The sequence below is a fragment of the Alligator mississippiensis genome, chromosome 1, assembly GCF_030867095.1.
Source record: "Alligator mississippiensis isolate rAllMis1 chromosome 1, rAllMis1, whole genome shotgun sequence".
Lineage (NCBI taxonomy): Eukaryota > Metazoa > Chordata > Crocodylia > Alligatoridae > Alligator > Alligator mississippiensis.
The window spans coordinates 242,394,818-242,418,773 of NC_081824.1; the positions used below are offsets into that span (position 1 = coordinate 242,394,818).

General features: G+C 56.1%; 2 protein-coding genes across 27 annotated transcripts in view; one reads left to right on the top strand and one right to left on the bottom strand.

Moving 5' to 3' along the window:
- The window catches only part of CUL7 (cullin 7), a 34,468-nt gene extending 15,902 nt beyond the window's left edge, over positions 1-18,566 (top strand). For 5 of the 10 annotated variants that reach the window (XM_059720368.1, XM_059720370.1, XM_059720373.1 and 2 more), the window contains 26 exons: positions 95-230; positions 921-1,111; positions 1,944-2,331; positions 2,627-2,819; positions 5,564-5,771; positions 6,026-6,219; positions 6,528-6,754; positions 7,163-7,400; positions 7,920-8,025; positions 8,473-8,700; positions 8,847-8,937; positions 9,030-9,201; positions 9,626-9,731; positions 11,134-11,229; positions 11,399-11,574; positions 12,458-12,591; positions 12,673-12,858; positions 13,909-14,024; positions 14,207-14,389; positions 14,934-15,091; positions 15,620-15,842; positions 15,965-16,136; positions 16,776-16,921; positions 17,291-17,408; positions 17,739-17,935; positions 18,022-18,566. In XM_059720368.1, the coding sequence (XP_059576351.1) occupies positions 95-230; positions 921-1,111; positions 1,944-2,331; positions 2,627-2,819; positions 5,564-5,771; positions 6,026-6,219; positions 6,528-6,754; positions 7,163-7,400; positions 7,920-8,025; positions 8,473-8,700; positions 8,847-8,937; positions 9,030-9,201; positions 9,626-9,731; positions 11,134-11,229; positions 11,399-11,574; positions 12,458-12,591; positions 12,673-12,858; positions 13,909-14,024; positions 14,207-14,389; positions 14,934-15,091; positions 15,620-15,842; positions 15,965-16,136; positions 16,776-16,921; positions 17,291-17,408; positions 17,739-17,935; positions 18,022-18,306 (4,668 nt within the window). In that variant the 3' untranslated portion in view covers positions 18,307-18,566. Of the gene's footprint in view, positions 1-94; positions 231-920; positions 1,112-1,943; positions 2,332-2,626; positions 2,820-5,563; positions 5,772-6,025; positions 6,220-6,527; positions 6,755-7,162; positions 7,401-7,919; positions 8,026-8,472; positions 8,701-8,846; positions 8,938-9,029; positions 9,202-9,625; positions 9,732-11,133; positions 11,230-11,398; positions 11,575-12,457; positions 12,592-12,672; positions 12,859-13,908; positions 14,025-14,206; positions 14,390-14,933; positions 15,150-15,619; positions 15,843-15,964; positions 16,137-16,775; positions 16,922-17,290; positions 17,525-17,738; positions 17,936-18,021 lie in introns of those variants that run through there. The other 5 variants (XM_059720369.1, XM_059720372.1, XM_059720371.1 and 2 more) reach the window with 5 other exon arrangements.
- Positions 18,567-19,099: 533 nt separating this feature from the next.
- LOC106739643 (phosphofurin acidic cluster sorting protein 2) overlaps positions 19,100-23,956 on the bottom strand; it is a 215,136-nt gene continuing 210,279 nt past the window's right edge. For 12 of the 17 annotated variants that reach the window (XM_059720380.1, XM_059720378.1, XM_059720385.1 and 9 more), the window contains 4 exons: positions 23,623-23,764; positions 21,496-21,719; positions 21,214-21,327; positions 19,100-20,935 (listed from right to left, as the gene is read on the bottom strand). In XM_059720380.1, coding sequence (XP_059576363.1) covers positions 20,820-20,935; positions 21,214-21,327; positions 21,496-21,719; positions 23,623-23,764 — 596 coding nt within the window. In that variant the 3' untranslated portion in view covers positions 19,100-20,819. Of the gene's footprint in view, positions 20,936-21,030; positions 21,176-21,213; positions 21,328-21,495; positions 21,720-23,622; positions 23,765-23,956 lie in introns of those variants that run through there. The other 5 variants (XM_059720390.1, XM_059720391.1, XM_059720386.1 and 2 more) reach the window with 4 other exon arrangements.

Genomic DNA, 23,956 nt, shown 5'->3' on the forward strand with positions numbered 1-23,956 from the left:
GTGTTCTTGCTGGTGTGGGGGACTTGCTGGGATGCATGCCAGGGTACCCAGAAGGTGCCCTAAGTAACTGGCTATGTTGGGCTCCTGTCCCCAGGTATATTGGCAGGCTTTGGGTCGTACATATTGGGTACACTGGCATATGGTGGAGATTGTGGGTTCGTTTGGGCAAGTGGAGCGTGAGGTCCAGGACAAGATGTCCAGCCTAACAGAGAACCTCAAACTGAAAACTGGTGAGTGTCTGTGCAGGGCATGTGCCCTGCTGAACTGAAGCCTGTGGGGCCCTCACTACCTGCTCCCTGCCCATCCCCCGCATAGTCTTCTGTAATGTCAAGCTGTTCCTGTGAAGAGGGAAAAGGGGCTGGGACTCAGTTCCAGGCTCTTTTGCAGACTGCTGAGTGACCCTGAGCAGAATGCTTAACCCTGGCCTCCTGTGGTGATAGTGCCTTGCCCCTGTCCTACAGCAGTGACTCCCTAAGACTCTAAGGAGGAGCTTGATGTTGGGACCCTATTAACCCATAGCTGGAGATGGGGTTTGGGCTGTGCCCCTGGTTCTGGCTGTGCTGCCCCAGAGGGAGGCCTCTCTGGGGAATAGACTCATGAGGGAGAGAGTGAAGGGTTCTGTACCTATGGGTTTTTCCCCAGCGGTTCTTTCTTTTCTCTGTCTGCTTGGAGAGTTTCCACTGGTTTCTTACTCCTCAAAATGCAAGTAGATATACAGGCACTGTGGGAGTGGGAGAGTACCTCATCCCCTCATACTCTGCCTCATCCCCTCACAGAAACACCAAGACTCCAGATTTACTTGGCTGCCTGAATAACCCAGGCAGATCTCCTTGTGGTCTGTAACCACCATGCCCTGGAACCCCAAGGTTAGCCTCCAACTGTGGGTGCATTAAAAGCTCTCACTGCATTTATGTGCTTAGCTGCAGTTACCCAGACGTTTTACTGCAAGCCCCTTGGGGGGCTGTACTCCCTGCCGTACCTGATGGACCAGCTGGGCGAGGACACAGAGACCCTGAGCCGGGCTGAGTGGTGGGAACTGCTCTTCTTTGTTAAGAAGCTAGAACTGCATGAGCAGCAGGAGATCATCCACCTCATCCAGCAGCACCAAGAGGTGAAAGACAGGGTGGCAGAAGTGAGAGCAGGGCAAATCAGGCAGAAATTAGTCTAAGCATCTCTTCACCATAGAGCACCTGCGAGGGGCAGTCAGCAGTGCTTTTATGGGTTACATGTGTGATTTGGCCATGGAGTAGAAGAGGCTGGGAGAGAACACTCCTTGGCATATCAGCTTTTGTCTGAGGACAGCCTCCTAGCAGGTGCTCTGTGCTGGCGAATACACTGCTGCCATTCACTCTCAGACCCTGAGCTGGAGGCAGCAGCATGGGTTTGCTGCTGCCCATCATGGATACTTCCTCTAACTGATGAAACAGAACTGTTGCTGCTTTCTGTCCATCTCCTTAAATGTGCAGCTGATGCAGGCTTCTAGGAGACTCCTTGCTGATAATGGTGTGGAAAGGAGTCCTTCTTTACACTAGCCTTTTAGGCTGCTCAGCACTTACCATGAGCTTGCATTTGTTGTTATTGCTTTAGCCTCCCACAATGCCAACCTTATGGCTTCTAGTAACTCTTTCACCCCCCTCCTTGTCCAGAGCTTTGAGGGCTTCTAGCCTGCCTGGGCTCTACATGGGTACTGTTCCCTAGGATTTTTTCATTCTGCCCTAATAGAGTGCAAGAATTTAATGAAGGGAAAGGATATGAGAAGATCAGGTGATGTGGGAAGGAGGGGGAGATGTGGAAATGAGATGGAACTAGAGGAACAAGTCGCAGGGCTGGATGAAGTCATTGCACTGAGGAGCAGATGGGGAGGTTTGGCTCTGGCTGCCCCTGGGTAGGTGTCAGGCCTGTAGAGGGGCCATGAAGATTAACTCAGACCCCTGTATTTCCAGCTGTCGGAGCTAGGTGAGGAAGCCCTGACCCAGCTGTCAGTGCCAGTGGAGTTGGCCCAGAAAGTGTTGCAGGTCCTGAGCAAGCAGTGCCAGGGAAGCACCCTGAGTGACCTCCACAGCTCCCATGTCTACATCAAGTACTTCCTCAGCAAAGGATGGGTGGAGCAAGACAGTGTTGGGGTAGATGCAGTGCCTTCAGAGAGTGCTGGCCATGGGAGTGCCTTCCTTGAAGCCATGGTGTCTAAAAAACCAAAGACAGACCTTCCTACTGCTGATGTGCCTTCCCCTGCCCCAGCCACTGTGGAGAAATCAGACTCCCAGCTATTTAATGAACTCTTCAAAGCAGAAGGGCTGGTTTTGCCAGAGTTGCTGGAGGAGAAAGCCAAGGGTAAGTGCCAGCGGGAAGCCCAGGTGTCCTGCTGGGGGGGGGCCAGAGTTGTCACAGGGGGCTCTTTAGGCAGAGAGGGTCCCTGCTCATCTCTCTCTGCATGAAGGCAGCTCTGGACTTGTTGGAGAAATGAATGCAGGGCTCGGGTTGGGGAACAGAAGGTTAGCTTGGAGTGGTTGGGCTTGGGAGAGGGGGAGGTAGGGTTGTGGGGAAAGTGCTCCAAGGAAGGGTGGGGCTTGACCTGGGTTAGGTGAGACCCTTTTGCTATGCTGATGAACCTGTTGGTCCTGGCCAGTACTCTGCAGTGTGAAGGGATCAGGCAAGAAGAGCTCTTTGGAAAAGATTGCAGATGCTTTGGAGATGATCCAGAGATCCAGTTCAGAGGTTGAGCTGCAAGTAGCGGGTCTCAGGTTCATTATCAAGACCCTGGAGGAGGAGCTGGGTCAAGAGCGGCACCTCATCAAAATCGAGAGTGGACTCACCATCAGGTCAGTTGTTTCATCTTGCGTTCGTCTGGGTGTATGGATGCAGCTTTTTCCAACCAGTAGCTAATAACACAAGGGAAGGGCAGGGATCCCCAGCTTTCCCTGTCTCTTGGGAATGGCCAGCTGACAGGCATATGCTTGGCTTAGCTGATACCATAGAATAGTGGTTCTCATTCTTTTTAGACTTGAGGCATCACTAGTTAGACTCAAGGCCCCCCATAGAAAATGCCAGCTCTTAGCTTTTGCTTATTTCTTGATTACAGAAGAATAATTGTGAGCCATTCTTCTGTTGCAAAGAACTCAGCCCACAACAGGGCAGAATGCTTCTAACACTCTGGATTTCTATTTGAAATCTCTGGGTTTATCTTGTGAATGGTGATTGCACACCTCACAATGCTAACATTGGGCAGCATCTTGTGGCAGCCTTGACAGGATCTCAAGGAACCCCAGGGTACTGCAGCACCCTGGTTGAGAATCACTGTCCTAGAATCATAGGGCTAGAAGAGACCTCAAGGGTCATCTGATCCAATGGCCTGTATGAATGCAAGTTGCTATTCCCAAATCATCCCTGCTCATTGCTTTTCCAGCTACACAATACTTGAAGAGATTCTGTGATGTCTCTGGGCAGTCTATTCCACTGTTCTAGCAGTAAGGAGACTATTCCTGAGATATCTAAATCTACTTGGCTGCACTTGAAACCTAGGCTTCCTGTCTTGCCCTCTGCAACAAGGGCAAACAGTTATTTGCCTTCTTCATAGCGGCATTTCAAATGTTTGAAATTGCTGTCATGCTCACCCTACCTTAATTTCCCTTTTTTCTTCTCTAGTTTTTATACCTCTTGCCTTCCAACCCCTTTTTCATTTTGTTGTTCACCTATGGACCCTCTCTAACTTCTGCACATCCTTCTTAAAATATGGAGTCCAAAACTTCAGGCAATACTCTAACTGAGGCCTAAGCAGCACAAAATGAGTTGAATACTGCCTTCTCTCTTGCCTTACACTTAATACTCCTGTTGATGCAGCCTCCAGAGTATTTGCAGTTCTTTCTAGTTTTGTGACATCTGCAGATTTGCTCAGGAAGCTCTCTGTTCTGGCATCCAAATCATTAATAAACATATTAAACAGCATTGGACCCAGGACAGACCCTGTGGAATCTCACTTGAAGCCTCTTGCCATTCCAATATTGGTCTAATTATAATTATATTTTGCTTGCAGCTATTGAACCTATTATATACCCAACTTTGTAGTAATTTTATCTTGCTTACCTTTCTCCAGTTCACTTGAAAGAAAGCCATGTGGGACTCTTATCAAAAGCCTTACTTAAGTCCATGTGCATTCTTTTTATCCACCCAACTAATTATGTTGTCAAGGAAGTAGGTTGAGTTGGTTTGGCATGATTTATCCTTAATAACCCTATACTGGCTGTTTATGATCAGCCTTTTCTCCTCCAGATGCTTGCATATGGACTTCTTTATACTTTGCTTCAGAACTTCTGAGGTATTGAAGTCAGGCTGACCATTCTGTAATTTCCCAGGTCCTCCTTTTTGCCTTAAGATGGGCTCTGTTTTAGCTATCCTCTTTTTTCTTGACTTTATTTGCACTGGGGTAGTACCATAATAGGCTAGATAGAACAGGGCAGTGTCGCTATGTGTATGGTCCCTGCCTCGAGACAGCGGAAGTAAATAAAACTTCATGCAAAGAAGTGGGGTGGAAATCAAAGAGGTTCAGGGATGGTTATTACTTAGCCTGACCATGTATAGCATAAGATAGAGCCCTTCATCACCTCTTGGAGGGGGGAGCCCTTTTCTTACTTAGTGGGTCTTTAAAACAGATGTCTTTATAGATTGGAAGATTCTAAGGGATGGAAGAATTCTCTTGTTCCTGCAGAAGTGGGTCAGCTGGCTAATTACCCTTCCTCTTAAGGTTGTTTTATTTTCATTTGGGCTTTGTTGACATCAGCCTCTGGTCTTGGCTCTGTCTGCCTTTTTCTGCTGGATTGAATGCCTTCCAGAACCCAAAATGCTCATGTAGGTACTTGTACGCTGTGATCAAACCTCCTCCTCATCTTCCTCCACATAACTCTGTGGTTCAAACTTCCTCACTCAGTCACTGGAGGGTAGGTTTCCAAGGCTCTGAACTGTTCTCATTTCTCATTCCTGGTCCCTTTTAGTCCTTCAGCCTCCTTCATAACAAATGTGGACATCTCCAGGTGACTGGGAGAGGTGATTTGATGAAGGAGAGGACCAGGTGCAAAATATCTTTTTAGTCCAGCAGGGGAAAGCGGAGCAAGAGCCAAGGGCTGGAAGTCAAAGCCAGAGAAGTGTGGGTTGGATGCAGAGGCTGTATTTTTCACAGTGAATATGATTGCTGGCACAGACTGCTATCTCTCACTGTCTTCTTGGGACTAGTCAGATGGGCGGGGGGGCCACCAATAGACTTCCCTTGGAAGTGATGCAGTCCACAACCTTGGAAGTCTTCAAGAGGAGACTGGACAGACAACTTGTTGGGATCGTTTGATCTTAGCAGTATTTCTGCCCAGAGTAGGGGGGGTGGAGTTGATCTTTCGAGGGCCCTTCCACCCCTTAATGTCTATGATTCTGTGAATAAGGATGGCCTGTTGGTGGTTGGGGATCCAGTTCCTAGGAGGGAACTGCCTTTGAGTTAGGCAGCAGGCCTCATCCCTGCAGCTGCACTGTGAGGGTCTCCAATTGCTGTGGCCCCTGCCTAAGCAGCTGTTGCTCTGTGCAGGGAGAAGCTGGTGAAGATGGTTGTGGAGCTCCTGACCAACCAGGTGAAGGAGAAGCTGCTGGTGGTGCTGGCGTTGCGCCTGCTGTGCGTGCTGATGGCCAAGTATGACTGGCGCGTGCTTTTTGCCACGGAGGGTGGGGTACGTGCTGTATTGACTTGTATGCAAGAGTACGGCCCCTCGGCACTGGTCCAGCAAGCTGGTCTGGCGGTGAGTGTGTGTGCAGAGGGGCTGGGTGGGTGTAGGGGTAGTGGGGAGTGCGGCGGGTCTGGGCCCTCTGCTGGAGGGCAGCTATTGGGATTGTTGGGAAGATGGGCATCTGTACTTGTCAGGGGAGGTAGGTTCTGTGGACTAGATAGCAAGTGCTGGGATCCTGGGGGTACCTGGTGGACTGCCAGTGTTAGGCTAGTGTTGGGTGACTCTGTCCTCTGCTCCTCCCTCAACTCCCTGTTTTTGCCTTGCAGGCCCTGAAGGTGCTGGTGGGGGCTGGAAACTGTGAAGTGTTGGGCACCAGTGGGAAGCCCTATCGCCTGAACCATTCTGATGCCCAGATGATGCGGGAGATCTTTGCCAGCATTGGCTCTGCCACCAGCAAGGACTCAGACAGCTTGCTGTGTGCCATTCCTGCTGCCATCAGCACCATGCAGGGCATGGCTGGGTATGGGCATATGGCTAGGGGAAGCGTCCTGGGTGCAGGTTGGGGGGAGAGGGGGGAAATGCCTCCCAGAGAGTAAAGCAGGTGCAGAGTCTGCAGGAACTGCACTGAGGGACAATTGCCCCCTGTGCCCCCCTCCTCTCCTGCAGCAGCAGTGCTGTGGGACTGGCACTGGAGAAGGATTGTGGCTGCTTCTCCCAGAATCTCTCTGTGGCTGCTTCTGGGTGGGGAGACCCCTTCACTACCTGTTTCATTAGAGGACAGGAGGAGCAGTGTGTCCCAGCCCTTACCCTGACACCCTGTCTCCGCAGTAGTACATCGGCTGTGCAGAACGGCCTGTTGGTGGTGAACATGCTTGTCGACAACCACCACGGCCTGGCTGAGCAGCTGGTGAGCTGTGGGATCCACTCAGCCCTGCAGAGCTGCTGCCAAGGAGGCCAGAACCCTGCGGAGCCCAGCTGTCCCAGTGAGACGTTGGCCACGGCCATGCTCAGCCGCCTGGTGGAACACAAGGTCCCCTCAGATCTGGCAACAGCAGGTACGGAGTCCTCTGGGTCCTTTAGACCCCACTGCCTGTGAACCTGGCAAGGGCAGGAACTGGTTTTGTGCCTTCCCTTCAGTCCAGAGCATCCTTCTTCCTAATGCCTGTGAGCCCACAGGCAAGCAAATACAGGATGTCTGGTGTCTCCTGACTTCCTGCTTTCTGGAGATGGCAGGGACATGGTGCCATGCATCTCCTTAAGCCCCAAGTCCTACTCCCCCCCCCCCCCCCCCCAAATGGACTGCCCATGCTTTTGAGCCAGGAGATGAACCCTGAGCACCTGTTTGCTCAGTTTTTACTCCTTCCCCCAGCCTGGGGGAATTTGGGGATGGTGCCATGCTGAGGAGGGCTGCAGGCACCTGGGTGTTGCTGAAGCGAGGTCCTGAGCCTGTTGTACTGGTGCAGATGCAGGTGCCCCCCTAGATCTGAAGGACATGGATGTGCAGAAGCTGGTTGCCAGTCTACGGGAGGGTATCCTCTCCAAGGAGGTGGTGTTGGCTCTGGAGCAACACCTCTGTGACAAGAGCCTCTGGCATGAGAGTGAGGCCGCTGAGCTCCTGAGGGACCGGGACCGCTTCCTGCTACTGCTTTTTAACCTGGAGCAGCTGGGGGCTGAGAAGGCTGTACAGCTGGGGGTCCTCAGGTGAGGGGAGGAGGCCAGGCTCCTGGGGAGGGGGCTCAGTGGGCGGGAGGCTGTGGTTCCTGTGTCCTGAAGGGGCCTTGGGTGGGCTGGGATATGCTGGAACTGGCCGGAGTACCTGGATTGGGTTTGCAGACATGGCTAGGATTGCCAAAGCAGCAGGGCTGTGGCCAGGTGGGGGACAGAACCTGGGGTGATTGGGGGCAGAGGGTAGCTGTGGATTTCCCAAGGTGAGACATGGGAGGAGGGTGTTGGTCAGAGACCTGCAGAGGGGGAGGAAGGCTGCGGGTAGGTTTGGAAGGTCTTGAGGCAAGGAGGTGTGGGGTAGGAGCAAGGCTGCCAGGGCTGCCCTGAGCGGAGAAACAGAAGGGACCTGGCGTGGGTTGGCTGGTGTCTGCACTGGCTGGCCAGGGGCAGGGGAACTGGGTGCCTGAAGGGTGGCAAAGTGAGGGGGACTCTGGGCACTGGCAGCTCCTGCCCCCTCCCCTCCACCCAGTCCTCACTCCCCTGTCTCTCGCTCAGGATTTTGAACAAGTTCCTGGACAATTACCAGGAGGACGCGCTGCCGTGGCATGAGTGCATCGAGCCCTGCATGTCCTCCATGAGCGCCCACAGCACCGAGCGAGATGTGAGGATGGGGCCAGGCGGGGGGGTCCTGTTACCTACTGGCAGATTGAGGGATGGGCATTGCGGGGTGCCCTGTGGAGGTTGGGAGCAGGAGCTGCTGCTGATGTCCTATGTGGGGGTGGTTGTGGCCGGGTCCTGCCTCAGACCTGTTTCATGGGGAGTGGTGTTAGCTCTGGCTCTGGCACTTCCTTCAGTGGCCCCTAGGCCAGGACTGGATCCTCCCACTGGGACACAACAGAGAGCTTAGAGACTGCAGCACTCCATTGCCCTTATGTACCAAGCACTGGGCCCTGCCCATGAGCTGGCTGCAGATGAGCCAGGCAAGAGTGTGGTGAGCTGGGGAGTTTCCTGCCTCAGGCCACGTGCCAGGCAGAGCTGAGAACAGAAACAGGCCTGCTGGTTCCCAGGCCAGTGTGCTGACCTCCAGCCCCTCCCTCTCCTTCTGCAGGTTGTGCAGGAGTTCATTCGCTTCCTGCACCGCCTGGCCACTGTCAACAAAGACTGTGCTGTGGTGATGTGCCGTGTGGGCACCAAGGAGGCCCTGACCAAGGTCATGGACAAGCACAGCTCCAGCCTGCTGCTGGTGACGGAGCTACGGGACCTGGTGACGGACTGTGAGAAATATGCCAGCCTCTACAAGAAGATGACGACCAGTATCCTGGCCGGCTGTATCCAGGTGAGGCTTGGGCACTGGCACAGGGGGAGGGTGGCTGTGTGGAAGTTCAGGACTGGCTGGCTGGCTGTGCACACCTGGTCTCTGTGGCTGTTGCAGGGGCCCAGCCACTGGGCTTCCCCCACTAGGCCCTTGTGTCCCTTGTGCAGATGGTGCTGGGTCAGATTGAGGAACACAGGCGGAGTCACCAGCCCATTAACATCCCCTTCTTTGATGTCTTCCTGCGTAACCTGTGCCAAGGTGAGTGCTGAGCCCAGGCACCCTGAAGCCCCTCCACTTGCCTGCCCACTGGGCCCAGACAGCTCCCTACAGTGCTGCCCCTTCCCTTTCAGGCTCCAGTGTGGAGGTGAAAGAGGACAAGTGTTGGGAGAAACTAGAGGTTTCCTCCAATCCCCACCGAGCCAGCAAGCTGACAGACAAGAACCCCAAGACCTACTGGGAATCTAACGGCAGTACTGGATCGCACTACATCACTGTGTACATGCATCGTGGTGTGGTAGTCAGGTGTGGCCCCAGGTCCTGCGGCTTGTGGCGTGTGTGGGGGATGAGGGGTGAGGCAGGAGGGCTGGCCAAGGCCTTTGGGGAGCAGGTTGATCTGTGGGTTTCCTGAGGTGAGTTTGAGATTTGGGGGTTATGTGCAGAGGAGTCTGGGAAGGGGCTGGGGCTGGGTGTGGGTGTGCTCAGGGTGGAGGGTGGTTGTGAGTGCTGATTCCTTGGCCTCTGGCTCAGGGGAAGGACAGTATGGGATGGATTTGTTGTGCAATAACCAGCTGCAAGGGGACACTGTGTCCTCCTCCAGACCCTGACCTGTGCAATGTCATATCAGGTCCTTGGGGACTTGGATGAATTTTAGCTGGGACCAGCCAGGGCAGGCGGCTGAATCTTTGGAAGCAGTCTGGTTCTTACCCTGTGGCTGTCTCTGTTGCAGGCAGATGAGCATGCTGGTGGCCAGTGAGGATTCCAGCTACATGCCGGCCCGAGTTGTGGTCATGGCAGGAGAGAGTCCTGCCAGCATCAACACTGAGCTGAATACGGTGAGCTGGGTGGAGACTTCTCTGGGCTGAGGGCTCTGGCACTTTGCAGGAAGCTAGTGCATGGGGTTCATGGCTGAGGAGCTGTCTTGTGGCAGGCAGCAGGCTGAGGGCTTTGTATTGGCTGCCTCTTTAGTTGGGTGTAGAGTTTGGAGCCCAGCCCACAACAGGGCTGGGAGGAACCCCTGGCTGGCACAGTTGAATTGGTGCTGGGTGGCAGACAAGTGCCAGGGCCTGTGTCAGCCCAAGAGGAGGCCCTGTGAGACCCAGACTGCTGGCGCATGTTGCCAGGAGGACTTGTTGTCTGGGATCAGAGTAGGGCTCTGGTGTCCTGACTCCTGCATGGCCAGGACCTACAGAGTTCAGAGCTCATGCTGGACATTTACAGAATGGGATGGCCTAGCTTGCCCCTCTGCCCTGCTCCCCCTCCCCGGGGAAGCCCAGCACAACTTGCCCCTGCTTAATGTCTTGTGCCCATTTCTGTTGTGTTCGTCTCTGCCCCATGGCTCTTACTTGAACCCACCAAACGTCCAGCAGAGACCTGTCAGGCTGCTGCTTCTGTGCTTCTGGTGCTGTTGGAGCTGGGGCTTCCCCAGAGCAGTGACTGTCCACCAGAGGCAGGGCAGGCACAAGCCCTGCTGAGAGCTTCCCCTGCTGTTGGGCAGTGCCAAGTTCCTCAAGATATGTCTGGAGATGGCAGCAGCATGAAATTGGGACCTCAGGGACCCCAAGCCATTGGACACATGACCCCTCCACAGGGGTTCCTCTGCATCCTGGGATCAGCTTGGGTGCCTGAAGGTCCAGGTCTCAGCGGCAAGGCCACATGCTCTGGCCAGGCAACCAGTGCTTGCCTCAGTGCAGTACTGTTGCACAGAGGAGTATGTGGGGAGATGTGCCTCTTACTCAAAAGCTCCTGGTGCTGGCTGTTGGTCTGTGCCACCTTGTTGGTGAGGAATGACAAGGATACACTGACTAGGTGTGCCCTCTGACCCCTGTCTGCTTTGGTGGTCCCTGGGGCTGCTTCTGATAGGATGAGGTGGCTCATGAACTTGGCATTGTGACATCCAGGCTGTTGCCTGCTGCTAGATTTTGATTCTTTTAGTTGTCTGGCTAGACAGGGATGCCAGGGAGCAGGGCCAGGACTAGCCAGTGTGCGCCTCATGGTGGCAGGGGGATGGTATCTTTCTATACTTGGGGATCCTAGTTTGATTTCTGCTTGCCAGTCCCCTGTGCTTGTTGTCTTGCTGCCCTGTGTTCCTTGACCCTAAACCCAGCTGCTTCCCTGCCTGTTAAGTGCTGTGGGGTGGGGCCCTGTGCGGCCATGACATGCTGTGGGTTATGTGAATGGCAGTACTTGGGGCCTGGCAGTCCTGGCATCAAGATTCTGTGACTCTCCCACCCTCAGGTGAACGTCATGCCCTCGGCCAGCAGAGTGATCCTTCTGGAGAACCTGACCCACTTCTGGCCTCTCATACAGGTCAAGATTAAGCGTTGCCAGCAGGTGGGTGCACTGGACAGGCCCTGAGCCCAGGTCTCCCTTGCGTCCCCTTGCAGGGGTTTGGTTGGCGGGTGAAGGGCCCAGCCAGGAGCACCTATGGGGCTGGATCCTGCTGGCTGTGGGGTGGGCAGCCTGTGTCTGAACACTTGAGGTCTGTCTGTGCCCTGTGCAGGGTGGGATTGACACACGTGTACATGGCATTGAGGTCCTGGGGCCCAAGCCCACCTTCTGGCCAGTCTTCAAAGAGCAGCTGTGCCGGCGCACATACCTGTTCTACACCACCAAGGCCCACACCTGGTGCCAGGAGATCTCTGAGGATCGGCTCCAGCTGCTGCAGCTCTTCAACAGGTGAGGCCCCATGTGGCAGTGCTGTGCCCCTGTGGTCAGCAGAGGGAGATGGATTGTGTGGCTCCAGGCACTGTCAGCCATGTCATGCTGCCAGGCAGAGGAAATGTCAGGGCTGACCTGTGTGGGGGCAGAGGCATCAGCCTGGGGCTGCAGGCATTGGTATGCAGGGCGGAGAAGGTGCAGTCTGCAGTATCTCACAGGGGTTTATGAGGCCTTGTGTCCCTTTGAGCCTTTGTTTGTGAGGCTTGGATGCTTGGGAGCTGTGCAAGACCTTGAGAGCAGAGAGTGTCCCTCTGACACAAAGGCTTGAGAGGTTTCAGGGGTTTGTGGTGACATCTGGAGGGCCAGTGGGGGGAGCACTGCAGGGCAGGGAGTGGAGGTGGTGGTGATCAGTGGAGAGGCAGGGGGCATCAGGATATAGCAGCTTGGGTTGCCTGGCCTGGTGGAAGGGCTCCAGCTGCCAGATGGAGCTGTAGAGAGGGAAAGGGCTTGCTGAGAGGGGAAGTGGAGCCAGGGTAGTACAGCTGGGTCTCCAGGAGGAGCTATCCAGCAGCAGGAGGGGACAATGGCAGAGTTGCCCCAGGACAGGACCCAATGGCCAGGGGAATTTGCTGGGTGGGGGTGCCCCAGAGCCCAACAGTCCTGCCTCAAATCCTGGCAGGTGTAGGATGCACCAAGCTGGCCCCAGGTTCAGCTGCTGTGCTGCCTGGATCTCCCTGCCCTCTTTGTGTCTGGTGCTGGGTCAGCACCTCACCCTACCTGTCCCTGCCACTGTTTTCTGCCCCCTCCCCTGGCCAGCCATGCATCCCTGCCCAGACCACGTCCTGGGTGTGTTTCCCAGCACCCCTGCTGATGCTCTCCTGGCAACTCTCTGTTGTTGCAGGCTGAACAGCGCACTGCGGCATGAGCAGGTGTTTGCCAATTGCTTCCTTCCTGATGACGAGGCGGCCCAGGCTCTGGGTAGGACCTGCTGGGAGGCCCTCATCAACCCGCTGGTGCAGAGCATCACCAGCCCAGGTACCAGCTCCCCCTGCCTGCCCCCTCTCACTGTGCCCCTGACACACAGCTTGCCTGGCTCAGGCTCTGTCCTCCTCCCAGACCCCAGCGGCATCAGCCCTTTGGCCTGGCTCCTCAGTGAGTATCTGGAGAACTCGGAGACAGTCCGACATGCAAAGAGTCGTGCCACCATCTTCAACTCCCGCGTGCGCCGCCTCAGCCACCTGCTGGTACATGTGGACCCTGGCACTTTGGAGCCCAAGGAGCTGCGATCTCCCATCCGAGGCAGTAAGGGCCTGGGCAGGCCAGAGCAGGGGGTTCCTGGGGCTGCATGGGTGAAATTGGGCAGGAATGAGTGCAGGTGCCATGGGGGTGAGTGCTGCTTGTGTGGTGAGGCTGGCAGAGCATTGCATGTCCACGCCAAGGGCCACAGCAGCAGAGTTGCTTTCTGTTGGCAAAAGAGCCATGTTCCCCACCCAGCAAAGCAGGCTTCTCTCGCCCCTCAGCAGGCAGTGTCAGGCATGTCTATACCTTCTCCAGCTGCCACAAGCCCTGTGGCAGCCAGGCAGGTTCCCTTCATGCCCTGGGGCACAGCTGTACCAGTGGAGCTGCCTGGACATGCATGTGCCCAGGGTTTCCTTGGGGCAGGGGCCCTCTTCTGGCAGAGGCTCCCTGCTCCAGACAGGGCCTGGACACTCTCAGCTGCCTCCTGCCCATGGGACCTGCTCTGCTGGGGGGGCCAGGTTCAGGCTGGTGGCAGAGGCTCGGTGCAGCTGCTTCAGGTGCAGATGCCTCTGTGGAAATGCTGCAGGGGCAGGGTGAGTCCAGGGCTCCCAAAAGAGCCAGAGCAGTGGAGCAGTTCCTCTCCTCTCCTCCTTTGGGTAGGTGGATAGAGGAGCCAGACTGCAAGGCCTCTTTGAGAAGAGGTGGCCTCCCTGGCCCATGCAGCACCCTTAGCATGTAGTTAGTGCCTGTGGGGCTGGCACCTGCTGGCAGGGGCCACTGTCCCTGCAGAGCTCCCACTTAGTACTGGCTCCTGCCTGGGCTCAGGCCTTTTCCATGGGCACCTGGCACATGGCGGGCTGTGCTGTTGCTGACAGAGGTGGGGAAGTGATGCAGGCATGTCAGAGGGTGAGGAGCTCTGGTTCCAGGTGGCTCTGCAGTGCACCACATGAGCTTCAGCTCTCTTCCCCCAGGGTGGCAAGGGCCATGGACATGCCTAGCTCCAGATCCAGTCCCTCCTGCAGCAGCCAAGCCAAACTGCTGCTTTGGAGCACAAAAGGCTGCTCTCTGTGGGCCCTGCGAGCCGTGCTCACTCTGGGTTTGGTCCCTTAACAGATGGGAAGAATGGGAAGAACAAGGAGGCAGTCTGTGGAGCCGGGAACGTGTCAGGGAAGAAGCCTGGCAGCCTGGTGGGCATCACACAGTGCTGGAAAGGTGTTGTGCAGCAGCAGGTTTGTGTGCATGGCTGTGGGGACAGGGCCTGGGCAGCAGAAGCAGGATGTAGTACTGGAGTGCACGGCTGCAGTGGGGGAGCTGTGCTGGTGCTGCTCTCTCCTCTGGCCCCAGCTGTTCTGCACAGAGCATGGTCCTGGGTGGGGCTGCCTATGACAGCATGGTTGCCACCCCCGTGCAGGTGAAGCAGTTCCTGGAAACCTCATGGCAGGCCCCAGACTTTGTGGAGCGCTACTGCAGTGTGTACCAGCGCCTGCATAGTGCCATGGAGGAGCTCTTTGGGCAGCAGATGGCCTTTGCACTGGCCCTTCACCAGGGCTTCTCAGGGGCGCTGCTGCAGCTCTCCTTCCTGACAGCCATGCATGTGAGTAGGACTCGGCCCTTTGCAGGGGGAGGGCAGCTAACGGGGTGGCCCTTGCCCTGGAACAAACTGGGAGCTCAGTGGAGGATTGGGCTGCTCTGCTGGGCACTAGGCCCTTGGGCAGGAGAGCAGGGACAGCACCTATGCCCTGGTTGGGCTGTGCCCTGGCCTTTCTGCCTGCCAGCTTGGGCCAAGGCCCTTCATGGTTTCTCTGCAGTTTGCCTGCCCTCTGGGATGCTACCAGCCCCCACTGCTCTGTTTCTATTGGGTGACCCCTGTGGTGAGCCCTGCCCCTGCCTGGGTCCAGCAGGTATAGAGTCCTGTCATGCCCCTTGCAGCTCCCCTGCTTCTGTTCTTGTGCTGCCTCAGTGTGACCCCCTTCCAGGGAAGGGACTCCATTGTCCTGACCTGAGGACAGTCCTGTGGTGAAATGCTTTCCTCCTGTCCCATGTTCCCCTGAAAGTTCTTGTGGGGAAGTTTGACTCTGCCTGACCTCCTGTTCACATGTGGTGGAGTCCCACCCTGACCATGGGCGCTGTCCCCCCAGGTGAGTGAGCAGTTTGCCCGCTACATTGACCAGCAGATACAGGAGAGTCGCACTGATGCGGCCAGTGTGGAGACGCTGCAGCGGCTGCAGCGGAGCCTGGAGCCCATCCTCTTCCTCTCAGGCCTGGAGCTCGCTAACACCTTTGAGCATTTCTACCGGTGAGGAGACGCAGGCAAGGACCAGCCAAGGAGGAGCGGGGCTGTGAGGGTTCCCCAGGTCAGAGGGGCTGGGGTTCAGGTCAGACTGCTGACTGAGGCTGTGGGAGCTTCTGGGGGAAGGGAGCGGGCCCTGGACTGAGCTCCACAGAAGCCTGCTGGGCCCTCTGCTGCCAGCCCCAGCACCCAGGTTCTCTCTGTGGCTTGCAGCAGCCTGGGTAGGCATGTCCCCTGGGGTTGCTCATTCTCCAGGTGCAGGGAGAAATCAGACCAGTGAGGCTGGTTTGGCAGGGGCTGGGCTTTATGGCCTCCAGCACCATCCACTATGGAACTGAGGATCTGGCATGGAGTTGGCTGGGTTGGCCCTGAGGGCACCTGCCTTTGGCCGTGACAGAGGAGGAGGGCATGGGGTTCCTGCATCTGGCACGTGGGGTTGGGCTTTTGGTTCTGGGAAGGCAGAGATGGGTCTAGGGGATGCCTTTGTTGCGGGTTGCTGGGACCGGGGTTGTCTGAAGTTGGTTGCTGTTGTAGGTATTACCTGGGTGACCGGCTCCTGGCCCAGGGCAAGGTGTGGCTGGAGGTGGCTATTGTGGAGCAGATTGGGCTCTGCTTCCCCAACCGCTTCCCCCAGCAAATGTTGAAGAACCTGAGTGAGTCAGCAGAGCTGCAGCAGCAGTTTCACCTCTTCCAGCTGCAGCAGCTGGACAAATGTCTGCTGGAGCTGGATGCAAGGCAGGAGGACCTGGAAGATGAGGTGGGCCTGAGAGGGGTAGGGTGGGGGCTGTGCAGGGGCTGCTTCCTTTTCCCAGAGGGGTCATGCCCAAGTAGGCTGTTGCCCCTGTGGGCTCTTGAGCAGATTCCTGCATCTGCCCACAGGTGATGGAGGAGGAGCCTTCCCTGCTGGCAGTGGAGCCACAACTGCAGGTGCTGGCTCTGTCCCCACGCTGCTGGACCATCTCTTCACTCTGCCATCTGGATGACCCCGGCCGGTTTTTCCCACCACCTCTTGCCTCCTACCTGGCCAAGTTCACTGACTTCTGCACAAAGAGTGAGCCTAGGCCAGGGTCAGCCTTGCTGGGGCTGGGTCTGCTGGGGGCACCCTGCCCCATGGGAGAGTCTCTGGAGAGGCTGTGGGGCCTGAGGGGTGGTGAGCGGGTAATGCTGCCCATGGGTAGGGTCACCATATGGGACAGTGTGAAATCTGGGACATTGCCCGCCCTCCCCACTCCATCGCTTTGCAGGTAAAGGTAGAGTCAGGGCACCACTGGTATTACTACTGGGGCAGCTAAAGAGTCAATGTCCGGTTAATGATCCATTGTTTTCTTCATTAACACCAATGATCCCTTTTTTAATCTTCATTCCCCTAATTAAGCTAACCGATTAGGGCAATTTAGGTGTCTGCTAGGGCTTCCCATTTCACTGCTCCTGCCCCTCCACCTCCATGCCCTGCACCCTGGATGCTTGTTTTAATTTTCATTGGCTGGCCAGGACTGGCTTCCAAATTCCAGGACTCTCCCGGCTAATCCAAGACGTAGAGTTACCCTACCTGTGGGCAACCCTTGCTGGAGCCTGTCCAGATGCTCAGTATGAGCTCTGGCTGGGGCTGCCGCACCAGTCTGTCAGTGGGGCAGGGTGGGTAGGGCTTGCCTGCAGGGGTGTGTGATGGGATCAGCCATGTCTCTTGCAGGTCAGAACCGGTTTGGGCTGGAGCACATGGAGCCACGGCACCTGCAGTGGACGTGGCTGGGCCACGCTGAGCTGCAGTTTGCGGATAGCACCTTGCACGTCTCCACCTTGCAGATGTACATCTTGCTGTGCTTCAACAGTGCTGAGGTGGGGAGTGCATCAACCTCTATCACCCCTGCCGGTCCCCCAGAGCAGTGCTGCCTTCTCTAGGTCCAGCTTCCTTGGGACAGCTTCCCTTCACCCCTTCCCTGGGGCAGACTTGCCCTGTCTAGCCCCACAGTGCAGGAAATGCCAGTCTCTCAGCCCTTGGGATAGACCCCTGCTTCAAGGCATGAAGCCTGTTCTTGCTCTGGTTGCCTCTGCCTGACCCTTCGCAGTTCCTGCTGGGGCATTGGTGTCCTTTCTCCTTCCTTGAGAGGATGTGGTGGGAAAATGTGGCTGCCTCTTGGCAGCCTTGGCCCTCTACCACCTGTTCCCCTCACCTTGCACTACTTGGCCCCATCTCCTTTGTTCTAGGAAGTTGCTGTGGAAACCCTGGTACAGGCCACAGGGCTGTCTCCGGTCCTGCTGAGCCATGCGCTGAAACCCCTGACAGACAGGGATGGGATCCTAACTCAGAGCCACCCTTCTGGGGGTGAGTATGAATGGGCAGCGCTGTGGGGAGACCCAAGGAGGATGTGTGTTTTGCAGGGTTGGTGTGCAGGAGCCAGTTGCCATGTGAGGGACTGAAGTGCCTGGTACCTGTGCAGGGTGTGTGGCCAGGCAAGAGTGTGTCTGCAGGGGGCCTGGGGCTGGGCCTGTAGCATGCATATGGAGGGACTGGTACTGAGGCTGGACTTCCAAAGTGGGTTACAGCCTGGGGCTTGTGGGGTGGATAAAGTGGGACTGAGGTCTCTGAGCTGGATGGGGATGGAGGTCCAGTCCACAAGTACTGCTAACCTTGGCCTGTGCATGTCAATCCCAGGGGTCCTGCAGCTGAATGAGGCAGCCCTGTTGCAGAGCTCTGGCCAGCACCTGTGGCTGCTGCCCAGGCAGACGTACCTGAACGTGAAGGAGGACGAGGGACGCACTCTCGAGAGGAAGAGGAACATCATCTGCTGTCTCATTGTCCAGATCTTGAAGGGGGAGAAGCAGCTGCACATCGATAACCTTGTTTTCAGGGTATGGAGAAGGGGCTGCCTGGCCCGGCTGTTCTGTTTCCTGTCAGGGTCAGGAGTAACTCCTGGCTTTCTCTACCACTGCCTTAGGTGATTGATGCCTGTCAGAAGCGGGAAGCTGGGGCAGCTCCAAAGTTCCTGAGCTTCTACTGCAGCAGCACAGACGTGCTGTCATGCATCCTGCACCTGCTGAACCAGGGCTACATTCGGCGTCTGGAGGACAGCCCCCAGCTCCTGGAGTACATCTCCACAGAGCCCCTGCCAACCCCATCCCCTCATTGCCAGCCCCATGTCACCTTCCAGACTGTGGAGATCAAGAAGGTGCCAAGTGTAGCCTCTGCTGAGAAGAGACAGACCTTCTCGACATTTAGGTAGAAAAGGTACAGGGCTGTGCATATGGGCTGGGCTGGCACTGAGGCCAAATGCCTGTCTGCATAGCTGTGCTGCTTGTTCTGGTGGCACAGCAATTGCTAGGTTTTGGTGCGTTGGTTCTGCAGTCCTGGACTTCTGGGAGCCACAAACACCTAGGGCATGGAGCAGCAACTCGGCCTTGGCCCCAGGCACTGCCCATGGATTCTGACACATGATTCCTAAGGATTCCAGATTTTTAATTTAAATAAAAGAATTTAATTATATGGTCCAGCTATGTGTGCTGGTCTGTGCAGGACTCCCTGCTCCTCCCTGTGGCAGAGTTAGTAACCACTGCCTTAGGCCTGGCTCAAAGGAGCTTGATGCCAGCAGCAGGAGCTGTGGGGTTCACCAGTACTCAATTAATGGATTTTTGCCTTGCCCACTACAAGTGAAGAATGGCAATGTATACAGCAAGAGTATAAGCTAGTGGGAAAGGGGGCAGCCTTGGCTACCAGCCTTGCACAGTGTTAGCAACAGGCTTTGACACAACCTGAAACTCAGCCTGGGGTCATCCGTGCCCCTAGCATCTTGCCAAGACCCTTGGGGATGTGGGGAGCAGGCAGCCCATTGCCAGATCTCACTTTAGCTCTTGGAGCCTAAGGTGACAGGTGCTGACCCCCTGGCCATGGTCTAAGTCAGTTCAGCATGCTTGCTGAAGAGCCTGGGGCCCAGTGCTAGTGCTGGGGGCAGAGAGCAGTTCACCTAACTCCCTGTCCCAGGGAAGAGCCCAGCTTGCACATGCTGCTTATACTCTGAGCACGGTACCAGCATTAATTTATTAAAATGAATCCAGAAAAGCAAACATACAATAAAGTTAAAAAAAATAGAATCTTGTAAAAAAGGGGGGTAACCTGCTGCCGTCCTGCCCCGCGGGCAGCACCGCCCCACAGTTTAGGTCTCTTGAGTTCAGTCAGGGACAGCCTTTACAGCTCAGGCGACTTCAGCTCCCAGGGTTTGGCCTGGCCACACAGCCCACTCACCTCACCCTCCAGGCCCCAGCAGAAATGTTGTGATTCCTTTGGGGGAGGGATATGTTAGCTGCTGCAGGCTGTTCAAAGAAGCTGCTCTACCCTGGGAAGAGCTTTCCAACCCCCCACCAATACCAATGTGTACAAGACTTCCTTGCCCCTGGCCCTCAGGTAGGTGCCACACCTCTGCAGCTCTTATCCCTGGGGTGTGGCTGTAGGGTCTTACTAATCCACTGCAGTACTTGATGGTTGCCCTCAGCAGTGGGAGTGACTGGGCAGGGCAGATGGGCCAGCAGCAGAAATGGCAGTGGAAAGCTGTTACTTGAGCTTGGACTGGCTGGGCACGGTAAAGTGCTAGAGCCTTTTGCGGGCTCTGGGTAAGATGTATCCTAAGGTAGGTGGGTGGTGGGGAGGAAGTGGGGGGATGGGAGGGGTACGTAAGGAGCATAGTGACTGAGCATCAGCCACTTACAGGCTTGGAGGAGTCGAGCGTACAGGATAGTGCAAGAAGCAGCCTCCAACACTGCAAGAGAACATGGCAGCACAGCACAACCACGAACACCACGCATGCTTGACGCCAGGGCAGGGGCACTGCCTGCCCACAAGCTGACATTGACTGACCCTGTCCTTGCCTTTCCCTGTGCCCTTTGTGCAGCTCCTGCTGTCTTCTGCTTTGCTCAACTCACCTGCCTCTTTTGTGCCACAGGGCTTTAAAGGAGTAGTGGGGGCCTCTTGCTGTTGTTTGCAGGGTGAGTTCTTGCCTCCCAGCCTGGGGAATGCTGCTCACTTAGAATGCCAGCTGGGACACAAAGCTGAGTCTTGCCATCTGTTCACTGCCCCCAGCCACAACCACCCAGGAAAAGCTGATTGCAGGGGAAGAGACCCCTTGCCTAGTGTCCTTCCTGTGACCTGACTGGTGCTGCCAGCCATTTCTGCCATGGGGTGACTGCTCCCTGCAGAGCACAGCTTGCATCTCTTCCCCTGCCCCTTGGGCTCCATGGCTCAAAACACTCATGCAGAGGCCATCTAACCTCAGTGGCTCAGCAGGGTGGGGGGAGAGGGCAGGTTTCTTAGATGACAGGATATAGGGGCTCCTCTAACCTGCACTTGTGCACCTAGGTAAGCAGCAGGGCTCCTCTTGCCTAGGTCCTCAGTACTACTGCAGCATTGGTCTCTGTGGCAGTTCCTAGCCTCCATCCCTACCCCAGGGCAGGGGTGCTGCTATGCCCTTGTAATGGGAGGGGACAGGCTCAGATTTCTAGCTGTTACTGGAAGCTGCCTGATACCATTTCACCTGCCACAGCATCACATTAAAAAGCCTCAAGGGTGTACATGTAGAGAAATGTGTCATCTCCCTGAAGAACAGGGAAGGGGCTACACTTGCAGCCAGCCCATGCTGGCAGGAGGCAGCTCCTACAGTGCCTGGTGGGAGGGGAAGGGAAAGGAAAAGGGTCTGCTCCCCACTCTGGCCCTGCTCAGTGGAGTCCTTCTCTTGGCTGCTGTGCCACCTCATGCACTCTTCATGTAGCCGAAGATGCCCACAGGGAGATACTTGACATGCGTTGGCCACTGTGCTGCAAGCTGGAAAAACTTCACATCGTTCCACTCCACACCATCGATGGAAACTGAGAGGGAGGGTCTAGCTCAGCTGGGGCATAGACTGTGCCGTCCCCCCCCCCCACATCCCTCAGCTATCCCATGGCAGGGGCTGCACGCTCACCCTCAGTCAGCCCGAAGGCCCAGCACATGCACAGTCAGGGGGTGCTTTCACTCAGCTGCTTCAGCTGTTGTGGCTCCAAGGGTAGAGGCAGCAGCAGTGGCCTGCTTGCCTGGTGCCGTGGCCTTGGTACCAGCTGCAGGAGAAGCTGAGTGAAAGTGCATTATGAGGCCTCCCCACCCTTACCTCGCAGCATAGTGTTCTGGTGTTTGGCAGTGCAGATCAGGCGTGTGATCCCTTCAATCACCTGGCTTTTGGGCTCTAGGTCCTTCTCTTTTGGTTTCTTACTCAGGAACATCACTGTCAAGAGAAAGCACATTCCCAGACACTGACTGGATGGAGGCACCTGCCTTCCTGCTCTGCTCCAATCTTTCCCAGCAGCTGGGACCCAACAGAGCAATGCTACTGCCCTGGGTGGAGAATACCAGGTCTTGCCTCACTGCTGTGCTGGCCCTTGGCAGCTGTTACCTTTCTTGTTCTTCTCCTTGGTGACCACGGTCATGGCCATGGTGGTGGGCGGGGCCGGCTCCCCAGTGCTGGGCAGGCGGCTGACCTGCAGCGAACGGAAGTTGCTCTTCAGCGTGTTCTTCATGCCTGTCTCCCGCTTCTCTCCCTCCTTTTTCTTCTCAGGCCCTTGAGTTGTCCAGTAATCAACCTGCAAGCCCATTACCTCCACCCCAGGGCTCAGGGACCTGGTGAAGTGAAGGGGGCAGGGCGGGCAAAGACATCGTGACCATGTGGCCTCACTTACACCAGCAGATCAGGGCCCTCTTATCTGGGCTCCTGCTTCCTGGCCCCCCCAGCAACCACACTGTTCCTCAGTGTCCTGGGTGGTATCATGCACTGTCTGACACCCAGCCCCCAGCAGCTATTGACCCCTGCTGTGGCCCTCAGGAGCCAGCTGCTAGCCTCACCCTGGTACCTCAATTTACTGTATTTACTCAAAGCTAAGTTGACCATGAATTTAAGATGACCCCCCCAGTAATTAGATGCTATGTATGGAAAATGTTATAATTTTCCAGATACAGAATCTAATTACTGAAAGGTTGTCCTAAATCCATCCTCCATCACTCCTACAGCAAGGAAAGCAGTGGCCGGGGGGGAGGGGGGGGGAAAGGGGGGGGTGTCAGGTAGCACCCCTTGCCCTCTACCCCCACCATGTATTTCCCCTGCAGCCTTCCTGCCCCCCCTGCCACCTACACCACCCCATCCCCAGATCCCCATCATCTGTGCCACCCCCACTCCCCACAATCTTTACCCCTTACCCCAACTCCCCCCAGTCTCTGCCTCTACCTCTTCCCCTTCCCTTACTGTGAGATGCTGCTTGGGCTCTGTACCCTTCCAGGTCACAGAGCACAACACAAGGAAGTGTAGCCCTTGCAGGACCATGGAGAGACAGTTGCACTGCTGACTGGCCAGGCAGGGCATGTAGTTTCCCTGTGCTCTCTGCCCAGGAAGGAATCCAACCTGAGCCAGACCCTGAGCTGCACCTGACAGTAAGTGGGGGGAAGGGGGTAGAGAGGGGCAGAGAACAGAAGCTGCAGAGAGAAACTGGGGGAAGGAGGGTGGGGATGGCAGAAAGCTGCTGTGGGTCTGGCACAGGGCCTGAGTTAGCGCCACAGAGCTGGCCCCCTCTACTTTGTATGCAAATTAAGAGGATTTTTTCCCCCCTCAGACTTATTGGGGCCAGGGAGGGAACATGACACCTCATCTTAGATTTAAGTAAATATATGTACGGTATCTTATGGGTCCTGCAGCTGCAGGGATTACTGCTAGCCCATGGGGCAGAGCGTGAACACTGCATAGCCATAAGCCTATGCCTGAAGCCAGCCTGGTGAATCAGCTCTGAGGGCTTAGCACCAGCCCCAGAGTGCAGTGACCATTGCAGTGGGGAGGAGTTTTCTGGGTGAACAGGAGGAGCATAGGAAGGTGGAGGAAACTCCTGAAGATGGGGAAGTCCTGAAGCAGAAAGGAAGGAAGGACAGCAGCTGTGGGGCCTGTTCGCATTCAGGGTCGAGGTTGGGTGCTGCTCAGTAGGATAAAGGGGGCATGGGGTTGCACCCTGCACTGAGAGAGGCATGACTTTGAGCACAGCACACAGCCCCACTCCCCAAGGGACTGCACACTCTGCTCTCCTCTCCACGTGCCATGCAGCCAGCACAATCCTCTGACTCAAGCTGTCCCCAATGTGGGAGCAGCGTGGTACTGGTGCTCGCTATACAGGCAGCCCTGGCTAGCTATGGTACAGCTCTCCCCTGCACCCAGGCACTGACCTGGTGGCAGGCCTACAGCAACAGCAAACTGGGGCATAGAGTGCACCCTGGAAGCAACCACAGCCTTGGGGCAAGGGGCTCTTGCTCCCCTATCTGCCTGCCCATCTGTTGTGCTGCACTGCCAACCCCCCAGCATGACACAGCAGCATAGGAGCTAAACACTTCTCCTTCAGCAGGGAAGCAGCTTGGTCAGTTTTCTGTGATCACAGGGGCCTGAATGTGGTGGCCTGGGAAGGCCATTACTATTAGGCCCCCTGATTTGGTCATGGCACAGTATCATCTCCCCAGAGTCTGGCCCTCAGCACCCAGTGCAGAGCCTTACCCAGTCCCTGAGAGGCTGCTACTGATGGACGGAGAAGGCGGTGGGGTGCCGACAGCCTCCTTGCTGTATGTAGTGCTTCCACCTGATGGTGTACCAGAGCTCAGGAGGGAGGTGGTGCAGATGGTGGCGTCATCAGAGTCCACTAGTATGGATGAAACATAGCAGCCAGTTAAAGGACAAGGGACAGAAACAGGGGTTTGCCTTGCCCACTGCTCGGGGAGGGAAGGGAGCATGGGGTGCTCTCACAGCTCCCTGGGGCAAGGAGGGGCATGTGCATGTGCATGCCTCCAGGTGGTGAGGGGGGGGCTGCTGTCTAGCACCAGCTGCTTGCTCA